The sequence below is a fragment of the Gymnodraco acuticeps genome, unplaced genomic scaffold (assembly GCF_902827175.1).
Source record: "Gymnodraco acuticeps unplaced genomic scaffold, fGymAcu1.1, whole genome shotgun sequence".
Taxonomy (NCBI): domain Eukaryota; kingdom Metazoa; phylum Chordata; class Actinopteri; order Perciformes; family Bathydraconidae; genus Gymnodraco; species Gymnodraco acuticeps.
The window spans coordinates 2,338,604-2,365,082 of record NW_022992344.1 but is presented as its reverse complement, the minus strand read 5'-3'; the positions used below and the strand labels follow the sequence as shown (position 1 = coordinate 2,365,082).

The following is a 26,479-nucleotide window of genomic DNA, read 5'->3' as shown; positions in this document are numbered from 1 at the left end:
GAATACCAAGACAGAGAAGTGGGTAACATCGCCACATGTGCTCCTGTAGGCCGCAAACTTATTCTCCCATGTCTGCAGCTATTGCTCCGTAAATTAAATAACGTTGACTGACTGGGCTCCTTTTCGGAAAAACAAAGCACAACGTGGCCTTGGCCCACCGTTATCATTGGCTCGTGCTGCACAGAAGCATGAATGAATGTGCGTCTGGAGAATATTTAAGTTCATCCCTTTTCTCAGGCAGATTGTTTTTTGTTTTGGTGTTCCTTGCGCTAACCATCTGCCTTTTATTTATGTTCTATTTTCTCTCCGTTTGAGCGTTCCTCAGTCACCGCCTCGTTTCTTCTTCATCCTTCTTTCTGCTCAGTTTAACTTCATGTGCTTAAGTGGAAAACCTCAACCCAAAACCCTCCTGATTTGCGTTCTAAGAATGTTTTATACCAAGCCGCGGTTTGGCAGCAGGGACAACATCTTCGCTGACCTTATAAGAACTTGGATGTTTTGGATCCCTTCGGTTTTATGTGGGAATTTATTTTTTCACTTAATGGTTCCTTTCTTCTTTCTTTATCTTATATTCTCACGCAAGGGATTCTGTATTCTCCTGTCTTATTTCTCAGCTTTTTGTGTGGAATCCTTTCCCCTCCATTTCTTTTATTCCATCCTTATCATCTCCATCCTGGATGCTATGTCTACCAGAAAGGCTATGGAGTTGTCAGTCCTCAGCCAAGCCTTAGATTAAAGAGGCCCTATTATGCTTTTCCCTTTCCTGTATTGTGTTCGTTTGTGTGCATGTAAATGGTCTGCAAAGGTTAAAATCCCTGTGTTCCCTCCAGAGGGAGTTTCTCTCCAACACACTCCCCCCCCCCCCCCCCCCCCGCCTGAAACCCCTCCATTGGACTCCTTTGTTTACTTCTGCAGCAAAATTATATCACTATGTAACACTCACGCTTCTATGCTAAGGGTCGGACATCTCTAAGCGGTTGACCAATCACAACAGAGCTGGCCAGCTAACCAATCAGAGCAGACTGGGCTCTGGTTTCAGACAGAGTGAAAAGAGTATTAAAGCATGTAAACATGTCACAAAATACTATAAATCTGAAAATGAGCTTAATATGTCTTCATGAACTGTTTTGTTTGGCGAGTAGTCATTTGTCAAAGCCTGCTCTTGCATTCGGAGGTTTCTAGTGTGGACATCAGAATGAAAATGTCCATCATTGTTACACTGTAAAGGAAGTTCTCTATCTTACCTGCATTTACATCTCTTTGGTTGCCTTTTTATGATTAGAATTACAACAGATGACATTTATTTTTAGTTGACACTTTTTTATAACCATTCAAAACATTCCAACGGCAGCTTTTAATTCAGGTTCACTAGCTTGCCTAAGGACTGTTGAACCATTGACATTCTGATTTGAAGAAGCCCATTTCCCCCTGAGCCACAGCTGCTCCATGAATCATCATCCTGCCACGGTACATGTTCCAAAAACGGAGGGACATCGTTTAATAAGAACCACCAATCCTGCACTTTCTACTATCCTCAAATCCAGACGCAATCATCCAAGAGTTTTCATCGTCTTCATTTGGCTCAGGGGATCAATAGCATCTCTTATATAATCTAATCAATATAATGACTCTAAACCTGTTATATTCATCTGCATTGTATGTTCCTTTCTTGGTAAGATAGATTGTTCAGTGCTTTGAAAAACTCGTCATTATTTGGTTTTACATTCTCTTAAACAACAATGGTGAATCCGAAATAATTGGTACAAAAAAATGTATCAAATCAAAGTTTATTTTATAAAGCACATTTAAAAGCGATTTTTGGTCGGGCCAAAGTGCTGTACATGTAATAAATACTACAATCACATAAAAACACATTACTACAATCACAATAAAAGATATATAAAAAACACAGGGAAAAGTCAGGACTCGTGCTCCGCTCTGACTAGAAGGCCAGGGAGAAGAAGTGTGTTTTAAGAGTAGATTTAAAAACCCCTAGGGTCTGGGCCGACCACAGATGGAGGGGCAGAGTGTTCCAGAGCCTAGGACCAGCTGCTGCGGAGGCTCGGTGCCCTCGGGTTTTGAGCCTGGTCTTGGGCACTATCAGCAGCAGCTGATCAGCCGACCTTAAAGCTCTGGCTGGGGTGTAGCGCTGGAGGAGTTCAGCTATATAGGCCGGAGCCAGCCCATTTAGGGCTTTAAAAACAAATAAAAGGATTTTAAAATCAATTCGGAACCAAATTGGAAGCCAGTGCAGTGAGGCCAGAATTGGGGTCCCGCTTTTTGTGGCCAGTGAGTAGACGTGCAGCACTAGCTTCAGGCGTTTGATTGACGCCTGGTCCATACCCACGTACAGAGTGTTGCAATAGTCCAACCTCGAGGTAACAAAGACGTTAATAACCCTTTCCAGGTCTTTAAAAGATAAAAACTACTTGGTCTTGGCCAATAGTTGTATTTAAAAAAAGCAGGTTTTGACTACGCTGCTGACCTGCTTATCAAATTTAAAAGCGCTATTGAAGGTCACTCCAATGTTTGTGACAGAGGGGAGGATATTATTTTGAGGGAGCCCAGAATATCAACCTGGGAGACTGGAGGTAAGGGTCCAAAAAATATAACCTCAGTCTTGCTCTCATTGATGGACTGCTAAGCAGTCCATCAATAGCTGTAATGAGTTAACATTTGAATTGAGAGGCAGATAGATCTGTACATCGTCGGCGTAGCAGTGGAAGGGGATGTTGTGTTTTGTGAGAATTGAGCCCAGGGGCAGTATGTACAGTAGAAAAAGGATGGGGCCCAGAATCGAGCCTTGGGGAACCCCACAGGTAAGAGGGGCTTTGGCAGAGGAGAAGACACCTAGCTGCACTGAGAAGCTACGGTCTGTCAGGTAGGACCTGAACCATGCAAGGGCAGAGCCTGTGATGCCTGCGGACTGTTCAAGCCTGACAACAGGATGCTATGGTCCACAGTGTCGAAGGCAGCTGTCAGGTCTAACAGCACCAGGACAGCTGGGCTACCTGAGTCGGTGGCTAGGAGCAGATCATTACAAACTCTTAAAAGGGCTGTTTCAGTGCTGTGCATTGGTTTGAAGCCAGACTGAAACTTTTCATGGATGCCATGCATGGTTAAAAAAGACTGCAGCTGGGCGTAGACTACTCGCTCCAGGGCTTTAGATACAAAAGGTAGCTGGGAGATGGGCCTAAAATTTGCGAGAAGGGAAGGGTCGAGATTTTTCTTTTTAAGTAGTGGCTGCACCACGGCATGTTTAAAGGCAGCAGGGACGCATCCTAAGCTAAGAGAGGTATTTATAAGTAATAAAACACTTGCTCCAACTGATTCGAAAACATCTCTGAGAAGGCGAGAGGGAATGCTGTCTGAGGTGCAGTTTGTCGGCCGCAGGTGCTTGACACCATCCGCGAGAGAAGAGAGGGATACAGGCTCAAAGTGGTCGAGGACAGCAGGGCACAGAGAAGGAGCAGGCTCTGGGGTAGCACTAGTGTGGGCTAGCCTAAGAGCAGATACTTTTTCAATAACAAATGTAAGAAACTTATCAGAGAGTAGTCAATGGCACAATTGGAGAAACATCACAGGGATTAATGATCGAGTCGAGGACATTAAAAATAACCAGAGGTTTATGGCTGTTTATGGAGATTAACAGAGAAATGTGCCCTGTTTTGGCTGCTTTGACTGCCGTCTGGTAGTCGGAAAGGCAAGCACGAAGAATTTATAAGGAGACATGGAGTTTATCCTTTTTCCATTTTCTCTCTGCACGCCTGCAAGCGCGTCTAAGAGCGCGAGTACAGTCATTGAGCCACGGCTCTGAGAGAACTTTGGTGCGTCTAAGCACTCACAAAAACTCACCTCTTCAATCTGGCTTTTAATGTGTGATTGTTTTTGTATTATTTGACTTTAACTTTAACTATATATGTATTTGTTGTTCCTTTCTTTTCTCTTCACTATATCTGTAAAGCGTCTTTGAGCACCTGTAAAAGCGCTAACAAATTAAATCTATTATTATTATTATTAAGCGTAAAAGGAGCAACAGAATCCAACAAAATGTATATGAAATTATTGATACAAACAAAAAAAGGGAGATATTTGTTTTTAAATCACTGCCATTTATCTAACCTTAATATGATTATGTATCTAGTCTTCTAATTTTGGAGTGATTAAGTGAATATTATAGGACTTAAGTCATTTTGTCTAGTTTGAAAAATAACAAAGTTGTCTGCCTGCATGTTAAGGGACAACTTGGATTACTCTGGAACTTTGGTTGGCATTAGTCCCAATGATATTTCAGGGATCACATTTTAGTTATATCTTTATCCAGTGTGGTGTAGATCAATGTTCCGTGTAAGGATTCGCCACGTAAACCAATGAAACCAATCACATTTCTCAATAAGAGCCTTCCTTTCGCCAAGTACTTCCAGGGAAGCACTGTAGAAATAAACAGCAATTCATTAGTTAGAAAAGAATATCTATTTTCCAGCTAAATGAATAGATCAAGTCACACTGAGTGGAAAACGTGCATTCCATTACTACAAACAATGACTGTGACCAGCCAGAAACACCAGCTTTTGGAACAAATGATCCAGTGTGTGATCGAGAAAGAGCAGCTGTTGTGGAAACCTGGCAAGTACTCACCACTAAAATCTACTTTCTCTTTTTCTCTCTCCACCAGGTTTTTATCCCGATCACCAACATAACATCAAATCAAAGGTGAGTGATTTTCTTCTTTTCTACTTTTTCCATTTATTTTCTTTATCTTTCTGTCTTTGTCTTCTACCACAAGTGGCTTCAAAAAGTAGATCCCTTTTGAACAAACCAGCATATCCTCATCAACCACAATAAGCATCATCTAAACCAGCGTTTCTCAAAGTGTGGGGCGCCAGAATGTGATAGGTGGGTCGCGAATGGACGCGATGAACGGGAGATTATTTTTTTTTCTTTAAAAAAAAAAATGTTTTGGACCTCAGGCCGGAATCGAACCTGGGTCCTCGTGGGCGGTAGTGGATTTACAGCCGGAGACTCGCAACGGCGGTGGACTTTCATAGCACCGTTGCACCGGACCTGCCGGAGCCACCAGAGCCTCGCAACGGCGGGTGTTTGCGGCGGCGGATGCGGTACCGGCGCAGCGGCGCTATGAAAGTCCACGGCCCACCTATGCCAGAGCCAGCGGCCCACCAACAGCAGCGGCCCAACGGGAAAAGTCCCGAAACTCCTGATGGCCAATCCCCGAGCCTGCTCACACACACAACTGAAACCAAAGTCATTTGCAGACATATGTAAAAAATCTCTCATACACACATGTGAAACGCTCTCACACACAGACACAACAGCGTTGCAGTCAGGAAGAAAAGCAATGTGGAGCGGCACCTCACCACTTCATAAGGAGTTTAACCGTGACACTTTTCGAAATCCTGTATGTTTATTATTATCTTTTAACGCAAGCCATCATCGCCACGGAGGAGCACACAGCCTCTGTGAGCGAGCGAGACACAAAGACAGAGAGAGAGAGAGAGAGAGAGAGAGAGAGAGAAAACACACCTTTATCTATTTAATATAGCCTAGTTGTACAAAATAAAGTAAGAAATCATTCCAATGTGTACTATCGGACAGTAAACAGTTTAAAAGGGGAGTGATTAGTAAAATATGCATAAATAAAAAGAAAGAATGCTAACTAGGTAACATAAAATAAGAATACACAAGTTTAAATGATTTGTTATTGGTTGTGATCATATTCTAAAGATGTTTGGATTATTGAAAAGTATACAGCTCCCTTTCATAGAGTGTTGGGAGATGAAATCCATAAATTCATTTTGTGCTCAAAGTGCACCAGATTGATGCATTTAACTTCAACATTTAAAAAAAAATCATACATTTCTTTTCACTGAAAACGGGTCCCACAGACCCAAACAGCACACAAAGGTTAAAGGTAAGCATATAATAATGTTAAAATGTGCTAAATATATACACTGCAAAACAACTGAAAAAGAGGAGTAAAAGTAGCTCAAACTTGTTTAATTTTTTTGAAAGTAGTTCTCATCCTAAAAAAGGTTGGAGACCCCTGATATAGAACGATACATTTGACCATTTTAAGCTTGGCCTACCATTTTATTGGAGCGGCGAGGAACAGGTGGGGCTTGAAAAGACCCACCTGTTCAAAGTGGGGAATGCCAGAAAAAGTTCGAGAACCACTGATCTAAATGCAGAGTGAGCCCACAGTGGCTTAAACTGTAAGGTTTTGGGATGTTGTGATTTTTCAAAAGATGTAAATACAGTAAATCACCACTAGAGGGCAGCAGTGTTACTTTCAATGGAGCCTCTCTGTATCACACTTCTGGTGGGAGCAGTGGGGAGGCAAATCAAGCGCACAAAATATAAATATTCAGTTGAAGAACAAGTAATTTTCTATCATATTAGCTGGGTTTAAAAGTGATATGTGTATCTCTGTATGAAACTGTGGCACATGGACTACCACCAATTGGAGGATCCGTGGTTCAATCCCATCCCCTGTAGTCAACATTTTGATGTGTCAGTGGGCAAGATACTTCACATCATTGCTCCTCTATGTATAGAAGTGTACGTAAGCCACTTTTGGATAAAAGCGTTAGGGTTCAGATGACATGTAATATAGTTTGTATGAATGTGTGTGAGCATATTAGAGATGGTGTACACAGGTGTGTTTTCTCTAGGGAGTATGTGAGCATTTTTGTATGCTTGTTGGAGACGTCATTGATTTCGAGAGAGGATTGAGTTTATCTCTGTGTTAATTCACAACCGTTGCAAATTAACACAGAGAAACAGGAGTCTCGATCCTCTGCCAGTCCCCTCCTTCCTTTTCCCATCGACTCCCTCTCCCTGACTACTGATAGGGCAGACATGGAGTCAACAGAGGAGAGAAACAGCGAGAGGAGGAGTAAAGGGGGGAGGGAGGGAAAGAGTTGGGATACAGGGGAAGGGCTAAAGTAGAAACAAAGAAGCGATGCAGGTGTGTGGACTTGTGAATATCAAGTGGACAGGTCGAGCTCAGCAGCTGTAGTTGTATTTCCTCCAGATTAAGTCTAGTGCTGGTTTTCAGTTGAGTTTATATACAGTGTAAGTGCTGACCGAGGCATGGCCCTTCTTACCAACGGAGCGCAGAATCTGGGCTCCTATTACTGCCTGATCCGACGCAGGTTCAAGAGGAGGCGCAAGAAACGCTCCGAGCGCAAAGGTAAACCTCACTTCAGACATGTATTCACAGAGAGTGATGCCGAGCTGACTTTGTGTGCACTTTGTGATGTTTCGTAGCTGGAAAGTGAAGAGAGAAGCACACTTGCTGCTTTTAAATCATTTGTTTGACTTGTGTGTGAAGTTGGAGGTTGTTAGCATTATCAGCACACACACACCGCTCGGAAATCTGCTCCTAATACTGTCACTTTGAGGATGCCTTATATTGTAAAAGCTTTTCATTCTTTACATTTCTTTCTGGTCAGTGAACCTGTATAACATTTATAGATGGACTCTAATGATTTATTTTCTTTGTTGTGGTGGTTTGCATGTAGATCACTTCATTGACTGCAGGTTGAAGACGTTTTGATTTGCATCAAAAGTGTGTCTTATTTATATATAAATAATGATATATTAGTATTCATTTAGTTTATTTCATAATTTGTTTTGTTTGAATGACAATATTCTCGTAAATAATTGAAGAGAAACATAGATATAGATTAAGCCTTTTTTTCTGTTATTTAAACCTGATCTAGTAATATGTTTACAATCACTTCTGAATAAATAATTGCCTTGTTGACGGGAGACTGCAAATATGGAGAGATGAAAAGGGATGGGGATTGCTACTCTAACCGTGAACATTTATTACATATATTTTATTATATTTAATTTATTATTCATATTATTTATTTATACTATCTCAAACAGCTATTTGGGCAATTTATTTTTGCCTGTAGACCAAAAATAGACACCATATAAAACATGGAAGCTTGACTAGGGAATAAAACATGTGTTCAAAGGTTTGAATCAGGAGGGAAGACCGATAATGTTGATTCTTATATGTTGTATGTCGGGGACTACGGATGGAAATTAGCTCAAAGCTCAAATCCGGCATATTTACACTTGAAGCATTATTTGTCTAAAGTGTTCATTAATGTGCTTTGTCCCTATTCAAATAAACGATTAAACGAAATGAAAATAACAAATGGTTCTCTTATTTCAATAATGGGACTATCCTCTAAATAATATTTCAGCAACACGTTTAATTTCTATTGTCAGTGGTTCCCAAAAAAACAAATACTGACATTGAATCCCTGTTTTGATTGAATACGCTTTTCTTTTGTTTATTTTTTCGGGGATCAGAATATTGCTCTTTTGAGTAAATGCAACCTCTCTGAGTGGGACAGGTCCGTCTCTGTGTAAATGCACTCGGGTGCCGGAGCCCCTCAGAGGCTCTAAGCTTCTCCCTCCTGAGTGTGCTGCTCTGCTCTGGGGATTAGCCTTCCAGCCTAGGTAGTAATTACTTAGGTGGCCACAGCTCACTGGCAGCATTAGCCATGTCTCAGCCACTTGCTTTGAAACCCACCACCCTACAATCCCCCCCCCCCATATCGCCACCATTCATCCACTTAAACCCACCACTGCTGATACAGTATTTCCACCCGCCAACCCCCGCCTCACACTAAAGACACTGACTACGTCCATCAGCATTACACCGGTCTGATTCCCCGCCTTTTCGCTCTCCCCTTATCACCATGGGAATGAAAGTGGCACTTTTTCGTCCGTTCTTGGAGAAGCGTTGACTCAGCATGTTGCTCAGCTTTAATGCCCGCACGCCGGAAGCCTCCTGATAAGTTGCTTATAGTACTTTAGCTTTAGAGCCCATTGGGTTAGCGGCTAGCTGCGAGGACGAAGTCGCACACTTACTTAAGACAATCGCCGGGAGAATGATGTGACACCCACTCGAGGAAAGTCTCTCTCTGCTTAGTTTCTTTGTCGGGAGGTCACAGTCAGCGCAGCACCGCTGGACCTGGCAGTCCATTCAGCGCAGATTAGTGTCTTCCACAAGGACACTCCAACATGTCGATACAGGGGTCGAGCAGGGCCAGCTGTTTGAGGTTGAGCTGTCACACACTGATCCACCCGCAGAGCACAGTTCCTGATGTGTGTGTGCTTCTAAACGACTAGTTTGGTTCACCTACAGACCTCAATTTATAAATAATGCTATCAGCTCATTTTGGATGTGTGCAAGAGTCTACTGTTAAATAACATATTTTAACACAAAGAAGACTATTGCATCTGAAGTGTGTCATACATACATTTAATCTAATTTACAGTAATAACGTGAATATTTTTAAGTATGAAGTACTTGAATGATATATCCTTTATTCGTCCAACACTGGGGAAATTGACATTATTACAGCAAAAGGGACAGTGCAGATATAAGGGTTAATAAGTATGCATCTATTGTAAAAACTACGTTTAAACTAAATAAGTACTTATGTAGAAGAAACGCGCAGAGAGGACTTCCGTCATTCTTTACCCAGTTGAGGAACATTGGCCCATCAGCACAGGGGTTTCCAATTGTTTTAATAATGATAGACAACAAGGTGTTAGAAGCTCTGTTGGGAATGATATGATGATCCGTGGTAGGTCAGTGGGTCAAATTATCATTTATTTTCAAAAAATTGGGCCAATGGCGTCACTTACAATTGCACTTTGATAAGGCTGATTGCACACTTGTCTCAGTGAACCAATGAGAAGCGCTATTTGTCCCGCCCTAGCAGCTACAACAAAGCCACATCTTATATCCTGACCTTTATATATACAGTCTATGATCCTGACACCTATGACTAATTATCACAAAAGTCTATCTTTTGCTCAGTTTCAAATGTTCATATTCAACACAATGTTTTTCATACATCCCCAAAAGGTTGGTTGTCAATTCTAGCATCTTATCTAGTTTTAAAGGACATAGAGTTTGGCAGCATGTTATATTACCAAATTGTAGAAAAAGTATGAAGTTAGTATTAGTAGCAATACAACAGTTTGGAACATAATGTTGTAAGTAATTTCAATGCAATACAATTGTAGAAAAAAGTTGAAATAACTGTTGCGTAATTCGAGTTAGCAGATTCAGTTACAGGACCCTGTTGTTTTTCTCCATCATGGCTTATCGGGACTCTAGAAAAGAACAGAACCATCCCTTATGTTATCTGTAACACCTGTGCCTTTCTTACTATGAAAGGTCAAATATCTGCTGTTAATAAAGTCTATTCATGTCTCATTGCATCTTACTGCAGTGTGCTGTGTTATTACCATTGGATTGCTTTTGTTGGCTTTTTTTGCCTTCCCCTAATTTTTGTTATATTGTCTTTAGATCAATCATCTACCTTTTTGTAGTCATTTTATGAACCTACAACTATGTAAACCCAATGTGTTATTATTGTTTGAGTGTGACCTGCAACTCAAATGTTTGGCTGTTCGCGTAGTGACAGATGGCGTCACCATGTAGAGTGATCATAATGTACCTCTGCTCTATAAGTGCATCACTATAGAGTGCAGAGTGACTTTCAAAATGCTGAACTTAAGCATATCTTCCGAGTGATAAGTTCTTCAATGCATCTCTCGTAAATGTGCCAAGCCATGACACCCGTAGACGATGCTCGCCAATGGGCCGTATATGAAATATGGAAAATGGGAAACAGAGATCTTTTCTGCCGTGCCAGCAAAATCTCCAAAATGAGCTTTTGTAACTTGAAGAGGGAGGGGGAGGCGGGGGGGGGGGGGACTGAACTGCCTGACGCTTCCAATTCATCGCTGAGGTGGAAGAGACTTCCTAGAAAACCTCATTATTTTCATCCTTTTTATACATCTTGGTGCTTACATACATCTTCTTTTCCACATTTCCTTCCTTTACATCCTCATTAAATTGTTCTCTACTTCTGCTATTGACCTAAAATCATTGTATATGATCATTACCAGCTGTTAAAATCTCTGACATAATATTTAACACAGTTTCTTAATTGATTTGACTGTTTTTCTTCGACTTTAGAATAGTCAAAGCTCTGGCATGTAGACACAAAAATTAACATCCTCTGAGAAAAAGCCCAGACAGACCGATTGACATTTGACAACAGTTGCAACGAAAAACAAATAGAGAACACATCCATTTACCTCACAGCGACAACAAAACTGTTGATTATGAGCACTGCCTTGTTTAGTGGCACAACATTTCCAGGCACAGCGGCACTCCGTCACGATAAGGGATGAGTTGTGTCTGCCTGTCTCGATGTAATTAGCCTTGATTAGCATGCTGCTAATGACCGTAAGAGACAGAGGGGGCGGGGGTAAGCGTTGGAGCGTGAATGCACAAACCGCCGAGGTGTGTTTAGGTGGCGGGGAGAGACGTTTTACGGCCCTGGAGAAGCATGCTGGGGGATTTATGTCGGCTCCCTCCATCACCGCCGCGGAGATAAACTCCATGTGTGTACATTCAAATGGATATTGAAATGTTTTCTCGCTTATTCCACTGCTTGCGTGAAGAGCTATTTCTTTCGAGTAATAGAACAGGACATATAGTGATGAATATTTGATTCTCCCAACCAAATATGTTATATAGAAAACCCCTCACCAGCAATACGGAGGAAAGATTAATCTCAATCGTAAAAAATAGCTCGATTACACTTTTTGTGATAGCCCCTACTGTTCTTCTGCCTCCCCACCCTTTGACGTTCATCCTCTTATACTGTATGAACACTTTCTCCCTCCCTCTGTCAGCACCTCTTTCATCTGGCAGGAGTTGCCCACCCCCGTTCTCCCTGTGCCGTCCATCACCGGTACCTCTGCCTGACAATAGCGGAGGCACAAGGTGTGAAATTCAACTCCTAGATGGCAGTGTTTCAGGCTCAGGCCCACACACATCTACATGGATGCATCCATGTCCTGGCACAGCATTTATTTTTAGAGTTCCACCCGGCCCCTGTAAATACACACAAGCACTTTGGAGGATACGCACACTCCGGTGCGCATAACCCGGCCTTGAATGTGACAAACGGTGTCAGCTGTGAGCACCCTGGGAATCCAGGCGAGGAGAGCAGGAGGACTGAGGAGAGGATTGTGTGGGGGAGTTAGATGGACAGAGAATGGCAAAGGGAAAATAAATGACAAAAAAACGTTAAAAGTCCAAAAGCAAACATCTGCATTGAAAAAAAAAATTCTAGATGAAATAATTGCGATTGAGGAAAGTGCCCTGCGTTTTCCCTACTAAGCTTTGGGACGCACTTCGCTCAAAATAGACAGAAGTACAGAAGTATGACGATTAAGACACAGCAACATATTCAGATACGTTGTACCATGCATGAAATTTGAAAGAAAAAAACAATAAGGCAGACAGTAACATCTAATGTCAGGATTATCAGAGCTAGATAATTATGATTTTGGTAACAATCCGGATAATCATTAACTATTTAAAAAACTCTTAGAATATCATTCAAATAAACTGGAATCGCATGACCTTACATGTCGTTAAAATATGAATATAAATATGTTATTGCATCATAGTGAAAATCAAACAACCTTAAATAATCAAATAATAAATCTTAACCCTTCTCCAACTTTAATTATATAATTATAGAAAGCATTTCAAGTCATTCTTAAGCTCATTATCTAGTATAACAATGATGGACATTCACCACCATCAACTGGCTAAAGGGCTGCACAAATATCACCAATGTTCAGGATATTTTATTTGATCAATACTGAATCATGATTGTACTATTTCTATTTCACAATATTGTGAGTGTTTTGCCGTTATTGGCAATCAAATACAATATATCGGATCTTCATGGTTGATTGCAAGTCGTTTTGGACAAAGGCGTCGGCTAAATAAAGTGTAACATAATAAATATAATATTGCCCCATCCCTAGACAGTTCTGTTTACAATGCTGTTTTAAAAAATTAACAAACTATAAAGAGTTGTAATGGCACCTAAATATGTAGTTTACTATGTTAATGTCCTATTTTTCGCTTCTAAATTAGCATAGTTCTTTCTAAAATGGACAATATGTACTGCACTACTGTATGTCTATTTCTGCTAGTTCTCTTGATGTGATGTGATCACGTTGATGTAGATCTTTGTGAGCACATGCAGGTTTTTAGGAGTTCCCTACCTGTGTGCCCTGCTTGGTGCTTGGACATTGAGCACAGCAGTGCCACACACACACAGCCACACACTTCCAAACACACTCAAACCTACACTTCTTTCCCTACAGGCGCTCTGTGCCTGTGCTGTGTCATAAATCAAAGCTGTCAAACAGATTTTACAGCTTCTAGTGAAAAAAAGCAGAGGCAGCCACCCAACAACCTTGAAAATATGGAAGAAAGCAAAAGTAGAGGAGTTGTATTATTATTAAACCGCATGCCTGGACCTGAAGAATCTATAAAGAATGAAGCAACAGTTTTTATTTTCTTGGTGGGGTGAGCATGGTGCGTAACAGCACTGACCAGCCAATCAGTACATTCCTTGGGTAACAATAAGTGCATTTATAGGATGTTTGATGTTTTTTTGTTGCCGTTCCTTCTATTGGCACATGGCGTTTTGACCTGACCATCAATTTTGTAAGATCACTGCAATGATTGTTTTTAGGCTAAAAGCAAAACAGTCTGGAACCAAGGAAATCTAGAAAATGGGAATATAGCAACAAATATGTTTTTGTCAAATGAGTGAAAAAGAAATGTTGGCTTTGTACAGATGCAGTGTAGCTTTGTTGTTGTCAGATATAGTACGAGATTAAGCAGAGTATGCAAGACAATTGAGCCAGATCAAGTGCAATTTCATTCATGTACTTCTGTGTTTTAGGAACAAATTGGTGTAGATGTTAGTCTTCCTATATGTTTATTGGCTTTAGCAGGGCTCTGATTGCAAATGTGTTGCTAAATCAGACAAAATACTTTCCTTCAGTTGTCTAGAAAGGGCATGTTTCCTCACAACATGTCATGATTCTAGTGAACAACTTTTTGTTTCTTGCCTTTTTAACGATTAAGCTCATTTTAATCCTACTTATAAACAAATTGGTGCGATTCATATTGAATAATACAAACATTTGTAAATTGTGATATAATTAAATCTTAGGCAAGGCAAGTTTATTTATATAGCACTTTTCAACACAAGGCAATTCAAAGTGCTTTACAAAAAATGAAAGACATTAAGAAAATGGCATTTAAAATCAGTCATTAAAAAGAAAAGCTAATAAAATAAACATTAAAAGAAAAAATACATGGATAAAAGTTACAGTGCAGTCTAAGATATGAATAGTTCAATTAAACATTAAAATAAAAAGTACATGGATAAAAGTTACAGTGCAGTTTAAGATGTGAATAGTTCAATTAAAAGCAGCGACAAAAAGAAAAGTCTTCAGCCTGGATTTAAAAGTAGTAAGAGTTGCAGCGGACCTGCAGGTTTCTGGTAGTTTGTTCCAGATATTTGGAGCATAATAACTGAACGCTGCTTTACCATGTTTAGTTCTGACTCTGGGGACAGAAAGCTGACCAGTCCCTGAAGACCTGAGAGATCTGGATGGTTCATAATTTAGCAGGAGGTCAGAAATGTATTTTGGGCCTAAACCATTCAGTGCTTTATAAACCAGCAGCAGTATTTTGAAATCTATTCTTTGACACACTGGAAGCCAGTGTAAAGACTTCAGAACAGGAGTGATGTGATCCACTTTCTTAGTGTCAGTGAGGACTCGAGCAGCAGCGTTCTGAATCAGCTGCAGCTTCCTAATAGATTTGTTAGTGAGACCTGTGAAGACACCATTGCAGTAGTCCAGTCTACTGAAGATAAAGGCATGGACAAGTTTTTCCAAATCCTGCTATGACATTAGTCTTTTGATCCTAGATATATTCTTTAGGTGATAGTAGGCTGATTTAGTAACAGTTTTAATGTGACTGTTGAAACTCAGGTCAGAGTCCATGACTACACCTAGATTTCTGGCTTTATCTGTTGTTTTGAACATTGCACACTGAAGCTCAGCGCTAACTTTTATACGTTCTGCCTTGGCTCCAAAAACCATTACCTCAGTTTTATCTTTGTTTAATTAGAGAAAGTTCTGACACATCCAGTCATTGATTTGTTCAATGCACTTACTCAGTGTTTGAATTGGAGCATAGTCTCCTGGTGAAATTGTTACTTAAATTTGTGTGTCATCTGCATAGCTATGGTAACTTATTTTGTTGTTCTTCATTATCTGAGCCAGTGGTAGCATGTAGATGTTAAAGAGAAGAGGCCCCAAGATGGAGCCTTGAGGAACCCCACATGTCATATTTGTCAACTCAGATGTGTATTTACCTATAGAAACAAAGTTGTTTCTGTCCTTTATGTAGGATTCAAACCAATTTAGAACTGTTTCCGAAAGTCCCACCCAGTTTTCCAGTCGGTCTAGTAATATGCTGTGGTCAACAGTGTCAAACGCAGCACTGAGATCTAATATTACTAACACTGAAGTTCTGCCACTGTCTGTGTTTAAGTGGATGTCATTAAAGACCTTTACAAGAGCAGTCTCAGTGCTGAGGTTTGGACGAAAGCCTGACTGGAACACATCCAAACAGCTATTTAAATGCAAGAAATTACTCAACTGTTGAAAAACAACTTTTTCAATGATTTTACCTAGAAATGGGAGGTTTGATATGGGCCTGTAATTGTTCATTACTGAAGCATCTAGATTATTCTTTTTTAAGAGCGGTTTAATGACTGCAGTTTTCAGGGCCTGTGGAAAAATACCTGAGTGAAGAGATGTGTTTACTATATGAAGTAGATCTGAGGCCATGCAAGGAAAAACATCTTAAAAAAATCCTGTTGGAATAATATCAAGGCAGCAGGAGGAGGATTTCAGAAGTTGTATAATGTCCTTTAGGTTTTTATCATTAATCTGATGGAATTGTGTCATGGTGTTTGAATTGATGTTAGGTGGACACAGAGACAAAACATTTGCTGTTCCTGATGCAGAGGCACTGACTGCTTGTCTGATTTTCTGAATGTTGTCAGTGAAGGAGGCGGCAAAATCATTGCACGCCCTGGTGGATAGAAATTCAGAGGCTACTGACACTGGGGGGTTAGTTAGTCTGTCGACGGTAGCAAACAAGGCACGTGCGTTGTTTTTGTTTTTGGTAATGATGTCAGAGAAGAACGATTGTCGTGCGTTTTTCAATTTCAATCTTAGATGCACAATCCGAGTGACAGGAATGGTAAAACTGTGATGGTGTATCATGGAGTTTGTGGCTATATTATCATTAATTAAATTAAAAGGTCATTAGCCTTGTAGAAATAATTAATTTTGGACTTGTTTGTTCGATCTAATATGCCCATGTTTTTACTGACTGCTCGAAAAACATAAATATCATACAGGTGTCTAGATTTGCCTTATCAATGACTTAAAAAGAGTGTTGACCATTCGTTTCTGACAAGGGTGAAAGTTGTACTTTCCATTTGTGGTTAGGGCAATGTAGTTTCAACTGTTTAGGCCCATTGGCATTCCATCAGTTATACCACAGAGATTGACAGAGGGGGAAACATTTGACTATAACTAAAGATGTCTCATTATACTTTACAATCGTTCCCGTTTTTTTTTATCAAGTGCCTATTGACTCCAATGCATTCCTCATCGGGCTAAAGTCACAGATTGGATGTCAGTGTCCGAATGGCTGCCTCTTAATATTCAGAGTGTAGAAAGCATGTACGTCCAGCGGTAGTGCTCAGAAGGCAAATCGCTTCTGGCAGCCTAATTCACTGGTCATTAGAAGGGCCAAATTGAATAATGGACTCCCGAGGTAAAGTTGATGAGACAGATAGGGCCATGTTGGGTGGCCGCTACTTCTTGGCCCCCGTTACTTTGGCCCATCAGTTTCAATCAAGTAGCACGACAGGCACTCCCAATCGCCGCCAAGACCCCTTCTCCATTAGGCCACCGAGCACCCACACGTGTACCCCATTACGGAGCATTACCTGGTCAGGTCCTGGAGACGTCAACTGAGGAAGTAATGGATAGGAAGAGTGAAATGAGGACGGTTCTTCGCAGAAAACCTCTGATCCCATTTCTATTAAGATTCTTCCTCTCTCTGTCCCACACTTTCTTCAGGTAATCACTGGACTGCCAGAGCTTTATTGGGAAAAGTAATGGGATTTTGGGATGGCGACAGTAGCACTCACTTAACTTACCGCATATAAAGACAGTTAACAATGATCCGAGTATTCCACATTGTATCCCTTTCTTTCCTATGTTCCAATCTCCCACTTCTAAACTCTTAGATCTCATATTACTCCTTATGTGTATAACTATAGATAAAATAGATAGTCATTAACATCTGGAAATGATGTCCGATGTGAACATACAGGATAATCTAATGCATACTTTGAAATATTTGAGGAAATAGTCAATAATTTTTTCTTCTTAGATTGTCTGTTCTTTGTTTTTTTCTTTAAGCCACAGAACAGCCATAACAAAAAATACATTGAAAGCAAAAAATCATTTTGGTTCCGTGTCATTACACAATCATATGGGGAAACATATTTTTGAAGGAGTCTGCAATTCCTTAAATTGTATTAAATAACAAATAGGGTTCCTGCTTACAGTAGCGAAAATGATCTAATACCACATTCTGGTCGGATAAGTAGGCCTGATATGGTTTGAAATGTTATTTTTGTTTTCTAAAATAAGAGGAGAATCAGACAGGATGGAACGTATTCGAGTGGTATTGCAGTGCGGTGGGCCTATCAGTCTGTGTTAGTGCTGCGGAGAGGGCTGTCTCTTAGGCTGCCTCCTGCACCGGCCATTTCCCATGGCCATTTGTCTCCGTCCACTTCCTTCCCCTTTCCTTGCCCCCTCTTTTTCTCCTTTCATCTCCTCTTCCACCTCATCTTCGATTCCTCATCTCAGACTCTCTGTCTTGTTCGATCTGTTTCTCCTCTCTTTACTCTGGCTCTCCGTTTTTTTTGGCACCCATTCCTTCTGGCAAACACGTTGTTTTTAATCTGGCAAGTGAAATTAGTCATTTACCTAATTAAACGTAATACATTTAGTTTTTTAAAGGAAACATTTGAACTCATATGTTTGTCTGTTTGTTTACCACCTTAATTTGATGAATACTCGACTGTGATTGGTTTTACAAAACATTTTTGTTCTGACTTGCTGCAACTATTTTCATTCATCATATAGCTATTCAGATAGCTGTAGTTATTTGTGTCTCTAGTTTTGTTTTGTATCAATAGTGAGCAGTGTTGGGGCTAACGCGTTACAAACTAACGCGTTACAGTGTTTCCCACAGAATTGTATTCTATTTGTGGGGGCACCGCACCCCCCCCCCCCGGCAAGAAAAGCCAAAGGCCCCTTAACCAATTCGGGTTATCAAATAAGATGATACATGCGAGTTCATGGCTACTGTAGACAATGTTCTTGTTGCTCTGTGTTGCGTTGTTAATGAGTGAAACACACCGGAGTTGAGGATCTGTGGGGTTTATTCTCCCAAAAATATAATTTACAATTTAGGCATTTAGCAGACGCCTTATTCCAAAGCGACTTACAATGACCAATTACACGGACATTCTCCCTGGAGTAACTGAGGGCTAAGTGCCTTACTCAAGGGCACACTAGTAGTGTTCCAGGCAGGATTTGAACTCGCAACCTTCCGATCATCAGCCCACCTCACTATCCATTAGACCACAAAAAAAAAAAAAAACATTTTTGTTTTTTTTATGAGATCCATTTGTGGCGGACGATATTTAATTGTGGCGGCCCGCCACAAATAAATCAATGTATGGGAAACACTGCGTTACTGTAACGCAACTACCTTTTGCGGTAACTAATAGCGTTACTAGTTACCGATTCACATTCAGTAATGCCGTTATAGTTACTGTGATTTAAATGGGTGTGTTACTGCGTTACATTATGTGATCCAACTGAACCGAATCTCCCTGCGGATGTAGTTTACAGGCGAATACAGCGATGTCCTCTCACAGTACCATGGAAAAGTGAAAGTGACCAGAGAGGAGTGATGATTGGTTAACGCGGGGTAACATTTCAGGGTAAGCCAATCAGAGACAGAGTTGGGCGGGTCTTGCCTTATGGGGAAAATACACAGACACACAAACACTTACTAACACACACACATACACGGCAACGCCCACCACCAGCACACACACACACACTGGCAGATGCAAGTATCAACGAGAGCAGCAGTGCCTTTACAACTTGGAGATATAACCACTATTTTCAATTTGTGGGGATAAAGGACGCAAAAAATATTACGGTCAAATGTAAACTGTGTGCAGGACAGAAAGCATTGTCCACATCGAATAGCAGCAATGCCAATCTCCTGAAGTACCTAACTAATGTATCTACATGTGGGGAGTTGTCTTTTCTCTTATGGTGCCACAGAACAACACAAAAACTTGTATTTGTATTGTTATTATTTTTTAAAGTAAAGTAACTTGTTACTAGTTACTTTTATAATTTAGTAAATAGTTACTTTTTGAGAGCAGTAACTATAACTATTACTAGTTACTTTTTAAAATTAACTTGCCCAACACTGATAGTGAGTAACAGATCCATCAAGTTGACGGTTAGCGTTAGTGCTTCCTTGGGGCACTTAGTGCCTATTACAAGGTAAACCCAGAAATGTGTTATTTATGAGGCTTATAGATGTTAATGAGGTTACTCTAAATGAACTATCTACAGTCTTAACAGCTGCGTCAATCTTATCTGAAATTGGTGCCCTTTTTTGGCAATTTTCAGTCACTATATTTTGTTCTTGTTTTATTCACCTTATGCTTTGCCGGCATTGCCGTATTATCAGTGGCAACTGGTCATTAGGGGCACAGCCCCACCTAGTGTCAGCAGAAAGTATTAGAAATAATGATTACAAAAAAATGCAAAAAATAAATAAAAAAATATATTAAATATATTTTAAGATCATGTTTAATCATCTGATTCGTCTGTACATTGCTGTTTTAGTCTGTGTTCTTCTAATTAGTGTCTACAGTGTGTGCCTATTGAGCTGTTTAGAGCCATGTGGGACAAAACCTGATCCTGCCCCTCCCTCTTACTGTCTAGTCAATGGTGACTGTAAAAACTACACTGCGCATGCTCAGAATATTTTCCTATTTAATGTGTGTGGCAAAAAAATCCGGTCCGCGAGCTCTTTCGATTCAGGGTCTGGCTGCATCCTGGGCTCTGTCCAGGATGTCTCCCATCAAAGACATTGGTGCAGCGGCGAGCTGGTCCTCGCCGCTCACTTTTGTCCGCCTCCTAACAGGTTGGACGTTCTGCTCCCAGTGTGACTCAAGCAGTGCTGGGCACCTGGTTGAGTCAGAGCTCTACCTGTTAAGTTCTGGTTGGTTTGGTGATTTTCGAGATAAGCTCGTCTGACAATACGGGAGCTACAATTTCCCATAGTGAGACATCGAACGGAGTGTTATGAATGAGAACTATAGGTTACTTACGTAACCCCAGTTCTCAGAGTAACATGAAGTGAGATGTCTCACCAGACGGCCCTCCTTGCTATGGTGAAGCGAGAAGAGGTGCTTATTTTGAATGACGCATGCGTCGTGGCGCAAGCTACTTATAGGGGGTGAATTCCCTGACGCTGACGTCAAGATCACCAGCCAATCAGGATTGGCGTAATGAGATTGATGCTTCTGTTTACTCCGCGATGAGGCGCATCCCATAGTGAGACATCTCACTTCATGTTACTCTGAGAACTGGGGTTACGTAAGTAACCTATCGTTTTTTGTGCCCCACCACTTTTGTACATATAAAAACGCCACTGCGTATTATGTCTTAGCAAAGTGTAATTGCAATTACTGTGCATAATGTTGTCTGCTTTATCAACCTTTACTTGTCAAAGAGATTGTTTTTAAGCTTTTTAATGAACTGTTTATTTACTTATTGAAGACATAACTGTTTCAACCGTAAGTGGGAAAAGGGCAAGGCTACATAAGGTGAATAGTCACATAAAGGTGCCCATCAGATTTACTATTGCTCTTCTTCCACATTGTAACAGAGAAACGTTTAAAAGAACAGCTTTTGGTCTAATTCAACAAACATTCATGCTTATTTTACCTTATAGCTCAGAACTCACGGTAGAAATATTGTATTACTTATCGGATCTGCACAAACAAGTTATAAAATTAAAGCTGATATTCCACAGATTCCAGAGGTATAAGTATCATCACTGTGCGACCAAAACTCAGGGCAGCAAAGGCAAACCCAGACAACACACAACGTAGCTTTATGGAGCCAAAACGGCAAATACGTCTTACCTTTGCTGTGTTCTGATCAAAAGTTGTGTTCAATGGCATTAAAACACATAACAACGCTGCTGAAGGTTAATCCAATGTGTCTGTGTCCCTTTGAAATGATTACTGATAATCCATCATTCCATTTTTGTCAAAAACAGAGATTTCATATAGAGTGTGTGAGAGCTACAACCTTCTGGTTTTGGGCATGCTGCGCTCTTTCACCAATGGTAATGTTTAGATGGATTTGTAGGAACTTCCCCTCGATTCTATTGGCTCTAACGGTTCAAAAGAGGTGTCAATCATCAAAATCGACCGAGGGGGGCCAGAGATATGGCAAATCCACCCAAATGACCCCAGAAGTGGGGTTTTTTTTTCTAAACCTCTCTAAATAGGTCAAATGTCACTTGTTTTGCATCAATCTTGATACAGGGTACTTATTATATGTTATAGTTTGGATTCCTAAAGCTTTTAGTCTACTATCCCATCATTCAAGGGCGGTTTTCACTATAAGTAATGGGGGTTTTTTTTGGACGGAAACTATCATTTACATTGTTTTACTATGTTCAATATGAATTTACTTTAAAATAAAAACATCTATATTGATTTTGACTGTTCTACATCCAACTCACAGGTTTATCATTGCTTTGAGAACAAAGATTATGAATGTACCCCTTATAGAAGTGAAGATATAGTCATTTGTTCTGGGAATGTCATTTTCGAGCCTGAGAACTGAAAAACAGGCTTGGGGCTTAACTGATTAAACCATCTTAAAAAATGGTGATTGGTCATTTGTTTGTCTGACTAATGGGCAACAGATTCAGAAGTCTTAAACCAGGTTATTGTTAACTGCCAAATAATCCTTATAACATTAAAACAAGGCTAGAGAAGGCCAAACCATTATTACAAAATCTGAAATCTAATACAACTTTTTTCCCATTTTGTTTCATTCCCTTTTATATCAAACACCTGGGGCCAGATCTCCGGTGTAAAAAGTTACACAGGAACTCTCCAGTCAATACATAAAATAAATCAAACGTTAGACTCTGCTCAGTAAATCAATATCTTCACACCACCAAGGAATACAGAGTAAGTCCTCTTCTGATAAATAAACCATTGTTGCTAGAAAGTCTTCCTGAAGGGCAGAAATGTGACCTCAATATCAGAACCAAGGATGAAAATATCAGGGTTCAGGCGTGAAAAAACATTGCAAAACAATTGATACCATTGTTGGCACACACCTTGAATACCGTACAGAATAAATAGGTGACTAGTTTCTACATATTTTCCTATAAAGGTATTATGTCAGATAACAACACAGTTATCTAATCTTTCTGATATTTACTTTACCATGTGTCAAATTCCACACCAGTTGGAGTTGTACAGCTTAGAACAGACCTTATAAAGCCATTACAACAACATATTTAGTTCTGGTTTCCTTGGAGAGAGAATTTGTGATTCCTTACCTCATTTTCCGTATCAAAGGATGTCTGTCATACTGCGTTTCTCCTTTTAAATAGAGTGGAATAAAGTTGATAATGAATGCATTACACATGAGGGGTCCTGTACATGTATATGCATGTGGTTGGTGAGTTAGGGAGCAGTTCAAAGGAGTTCTGATTTTTTAAAGTGTTGTTGTATAAGGTACTTATTCAAAGTCGGTGTATTTCCTACAATCGATGGCAGTCAGAACACAAACAGTTATATTTGTTACATCCAACAGTTATATATGGAGAAACTGACTTCTGAATACCAGAACGGAAGGTAAGAGACGTACAACAGCAAAACATATGTTAGCCACCCTACGCAACAGCAACAAGGACAAATACCAAGACAAAATACAAAGAAACAGACATTTATCATACCATCACAATCACTGAAGAAAACATGCTCAAGACATTCTAAAGTATATTTGACCTGGGATTTACCTATGCATTTAATTTCAGGACTGACTGGTGCACAAAAGAGTGCTTCAGTCTTACCTTATTGAGACATGTACAGCAGCAAACTTATTTTAGCCATCTAAAGAATTTACGTTGGAAGTAATAGTCAACAACTGATGTTCAGAGTTGTCAAATTTAGTTTTTTCCGAAGGACATAACAGGTGGCACCCAAATAAATAACACATTTCAATATAACACCATCAGTTGTACTGTCACAAAGGGCTGCCTGACCCTAAAGTGAAGTGGTGAAAATATTCCAAACATTGCATACACTTTTAAGGTGGCTGAAATATATTTGTGTCTATGCCCCAAATTACATTACATTGCATTTAGCTGACGCTTTTATCCGAAGCGACTTACAATAAGTGCATTCGACCAACAAGATACACACTTGAAGAAAACAGAATCATATAAGTACATCAGGTTTCATAGAGCTAAAACATTTAAAGTGCTACTCAACTGGCTTTAGCTAAGCCAGTCCTTTATTAGTATATAAGTGCTTTGTTAGCAATTATTTGTTAGTAATTCTATTGATCGAAGTGGAGTCGAAAGAGATGAGTTTTCAGTCTGCGCCCAAATGGGCATGAGGTAGGGTTAGGGTCACTGTAATACATAGACAAGGCATACATTCTTCATACAACCCAAAAGAAAATACTATTTTGCGTGTCGGATGTAAAGTCAAAATATGTAAGATAAGATTTATTGATCCTAAATTGTGGGAAAAAAAATTGTCGTGAGCTTTGTTGTCACTCTACTGATACTTGCTGCCATCATCATACAGTAGCAATTTTTTATTTTTGTCTGGTTATCTCTGTACTACTTCACGTGTGTATGTGTCCATGTAAAAGTGTTATTCACAACGATAAGTGTGTTTGTGCCTCTGATGTCACACGTCTGTGAGCTCCGCGCCCAGAGGCTGAGCAGTCGGTCGTTTGTTCTAGCCTTGATGGACACAGGAAGCGAGGGGCAGCCATTTAGCTGCAGCCTACTCTCTTCCCTCAAACCCCCCCGGCCTTGCTGGTGCTGGGGGAATCATAGCCACTCACTACTATGATTTATGACCACACCTGAAGCCAAGCTAAGAAGTTTGGGTGTGTATGTGTGTGAAAAAGGAAAGTAAAAAACATTCTACTGTATGTGAGATGGAGAATAATCGTAAAAAAGTGTGTGGGTTTAAAGAATCAAAAGATTGAAAATGAATCGGGGAGCGTTCAGCCTCAAGCAGAATGATCACATTTAATTTCCATCTTTTTATGCACTCATAGGGAGAAGCATACAGTATGTTGCAAACAAAAGTGCTGGTGTGTGTTTCTCACGTGCACCAACAGCATTATTTCTCGCCTGGCCTTTAAGACTTGGCCTCTCACTCTCCGTCCTCTCACTCTTCCACGAACCTTGACCTTGCCAGCCTTCTGAAATGCAATCTCCCATAAAAACCCATCAAATAAAAAATTCATATTGATACTCTCTGCCTCTGCTTTCTCCACCTTTTTCCCTTCTCTCACCATCAGCGGTCCATGATGATAAATGACCCACTGTCAGATATTAAAGTCTGGAACACAATAAAAGACCCGTTCTCTCTCCACTCTTTCCACCCTCTCCACCAGGGTTCTCTTTTTTCCATTTTGGGCTAATGTTTTGGGCAATGTTACATTTGCATGCAGGTGCTAGCAGAGCTTCTCATCAATAATGAGATACATAACGTACAACAATTAATAAGATATTACACTTAACATCCTTCATATTGAAAATCTAAACTGTGATTCTAAGTAAGTCGAGTTGAAACCATTTGTATTCTGTTAATCAAGACAATTATTTTCTGAGCAAAACATTCTCCAATTCCTTCCAAAATGTTAAGATATGCTATTTTCTATTTCATATATGATATTAAATTATAGTAATATTTTTTTGTGGCTTGTTGGCCAGACAAAACATATCATTTTAAGACCTCACCCGGGGATCCAGAAACATATAATTATGCCTTGTGTTACTCTTCTTTTACTCTTTTATTGTTTTATTCATTAAAAAAAATAATCGTGAAAGTGCAAGTCCATATAGAAATCAATATGTAAAAATATAATCAACATATTTACTAAAATGTATTATAATCTTTATTTGCATCAACTTCCAATTATTATTTATTTTTTAACTGTAAAACACCCTTTGTAAGACACAACAAGAATACATGTTAGCTGTGCACCTCAGAATTAGCCATGCCGTAGGGGCTCAAGTGAGTGTGTGTGGGCAGTGTCTGTGTTTCCCTCTTAACCCCCGGCTGAGCCTCTGTACTGCTCCATTACCCAGCAAGTCCTACAAACACACCAAACCAGAGATCCTGTCAGAGCCAGACGTCAGTTAAGCACGCGCAGGTCGTGTGCTGCAAATAATCAAGGACTTAATGCTGTGGATGTGACAATGACTGACACACCTACATTTTTTAGGTTGAGCTTTTTAACCTTTAATATTATTAATTGAATAGACTAGTATTCATTCTGATAGTTCTAAGTGTACCTTTAACATGATAGTTTAAAGACAGCCTTTTCTGCTTTTTGGGGTTTCCCTTTCCTGTAGTGTGTTCTAGGTTTTTGTGCATGTAAATGGTCTGCAAAGGCTAAAATCCCAAAGTTCCCTCCAGAGGGAGTTTCTCTCCCACATCCATCCATCCCTTGCCAGAAACAGCTCTATTGGACTCCTGTGTTTACTTCCGTAACATAGTGACATCAATATGAAACCCTTGCGCTTCTATTGGCTAGCGCTTCAAAACATTGTACGTGATAGGCTAAGGGGCGGGACATTTCTTCTTTTTCCACACTCGTCCTCTCAGCCTTAATATATATTAATTAAAATGCTTTAAAAAACAACCTGTTAATATGAATACGAAAAGTGGTGATACTGGTTCTGTTCAAGGACTCTCTGCGGTTTAGAAATTGCAGATTTGCAGACGTTGACTCTACAGACTGCATTTAACAAATGGGAAAACGATTACTCCTACTTCCTTTCATAATAAAGGCTATTCAAAGTAGGGTTTTTAAAGGTAAATGCCAAAAGCAATTTAGCTTTAACTACTAACTCTTCTTTTTACATTTGTATTGTATTTGAGATTTTTCCTTGGAATCGTATGAATTCACAAGCCCTCCAACAACTCCCTTTTCAAGATAAAAAAGTGGGTTCAAAAAAAGCTTAGCTGTGCTGAATATGCTTAAAACGTTTTTGACAATGTTCAAAAGCTTTATTGTTTAATTTTTCAAAAGTGTGTTGACC

General features: G+C 40.0%; 1 protein-coding gene across 1 annotated transcript in view; it reads left to right on the top strand.

The window, feature by feature from the left end:
* Positions 1 to 7,003: 7,003 nt before the first annotated feature.
* adarb1b (adenosine deaminase RNA specific B1b) overlaps positions 7,004 to 26,479 on the top strand; it is a 64,941-nt gene continuing 45,465 nt past the window's right edge. Inside the window, 1 exon segment of the mRNA XM_034208752.1 lies at positions 7,004 to 7,210. Coding sequence (XP_034064643.1) covers positions 7,111 to 7,210 — 100 coding nt within the window. The 5' untranslated portion in view covers positions 7,004 to 7,110.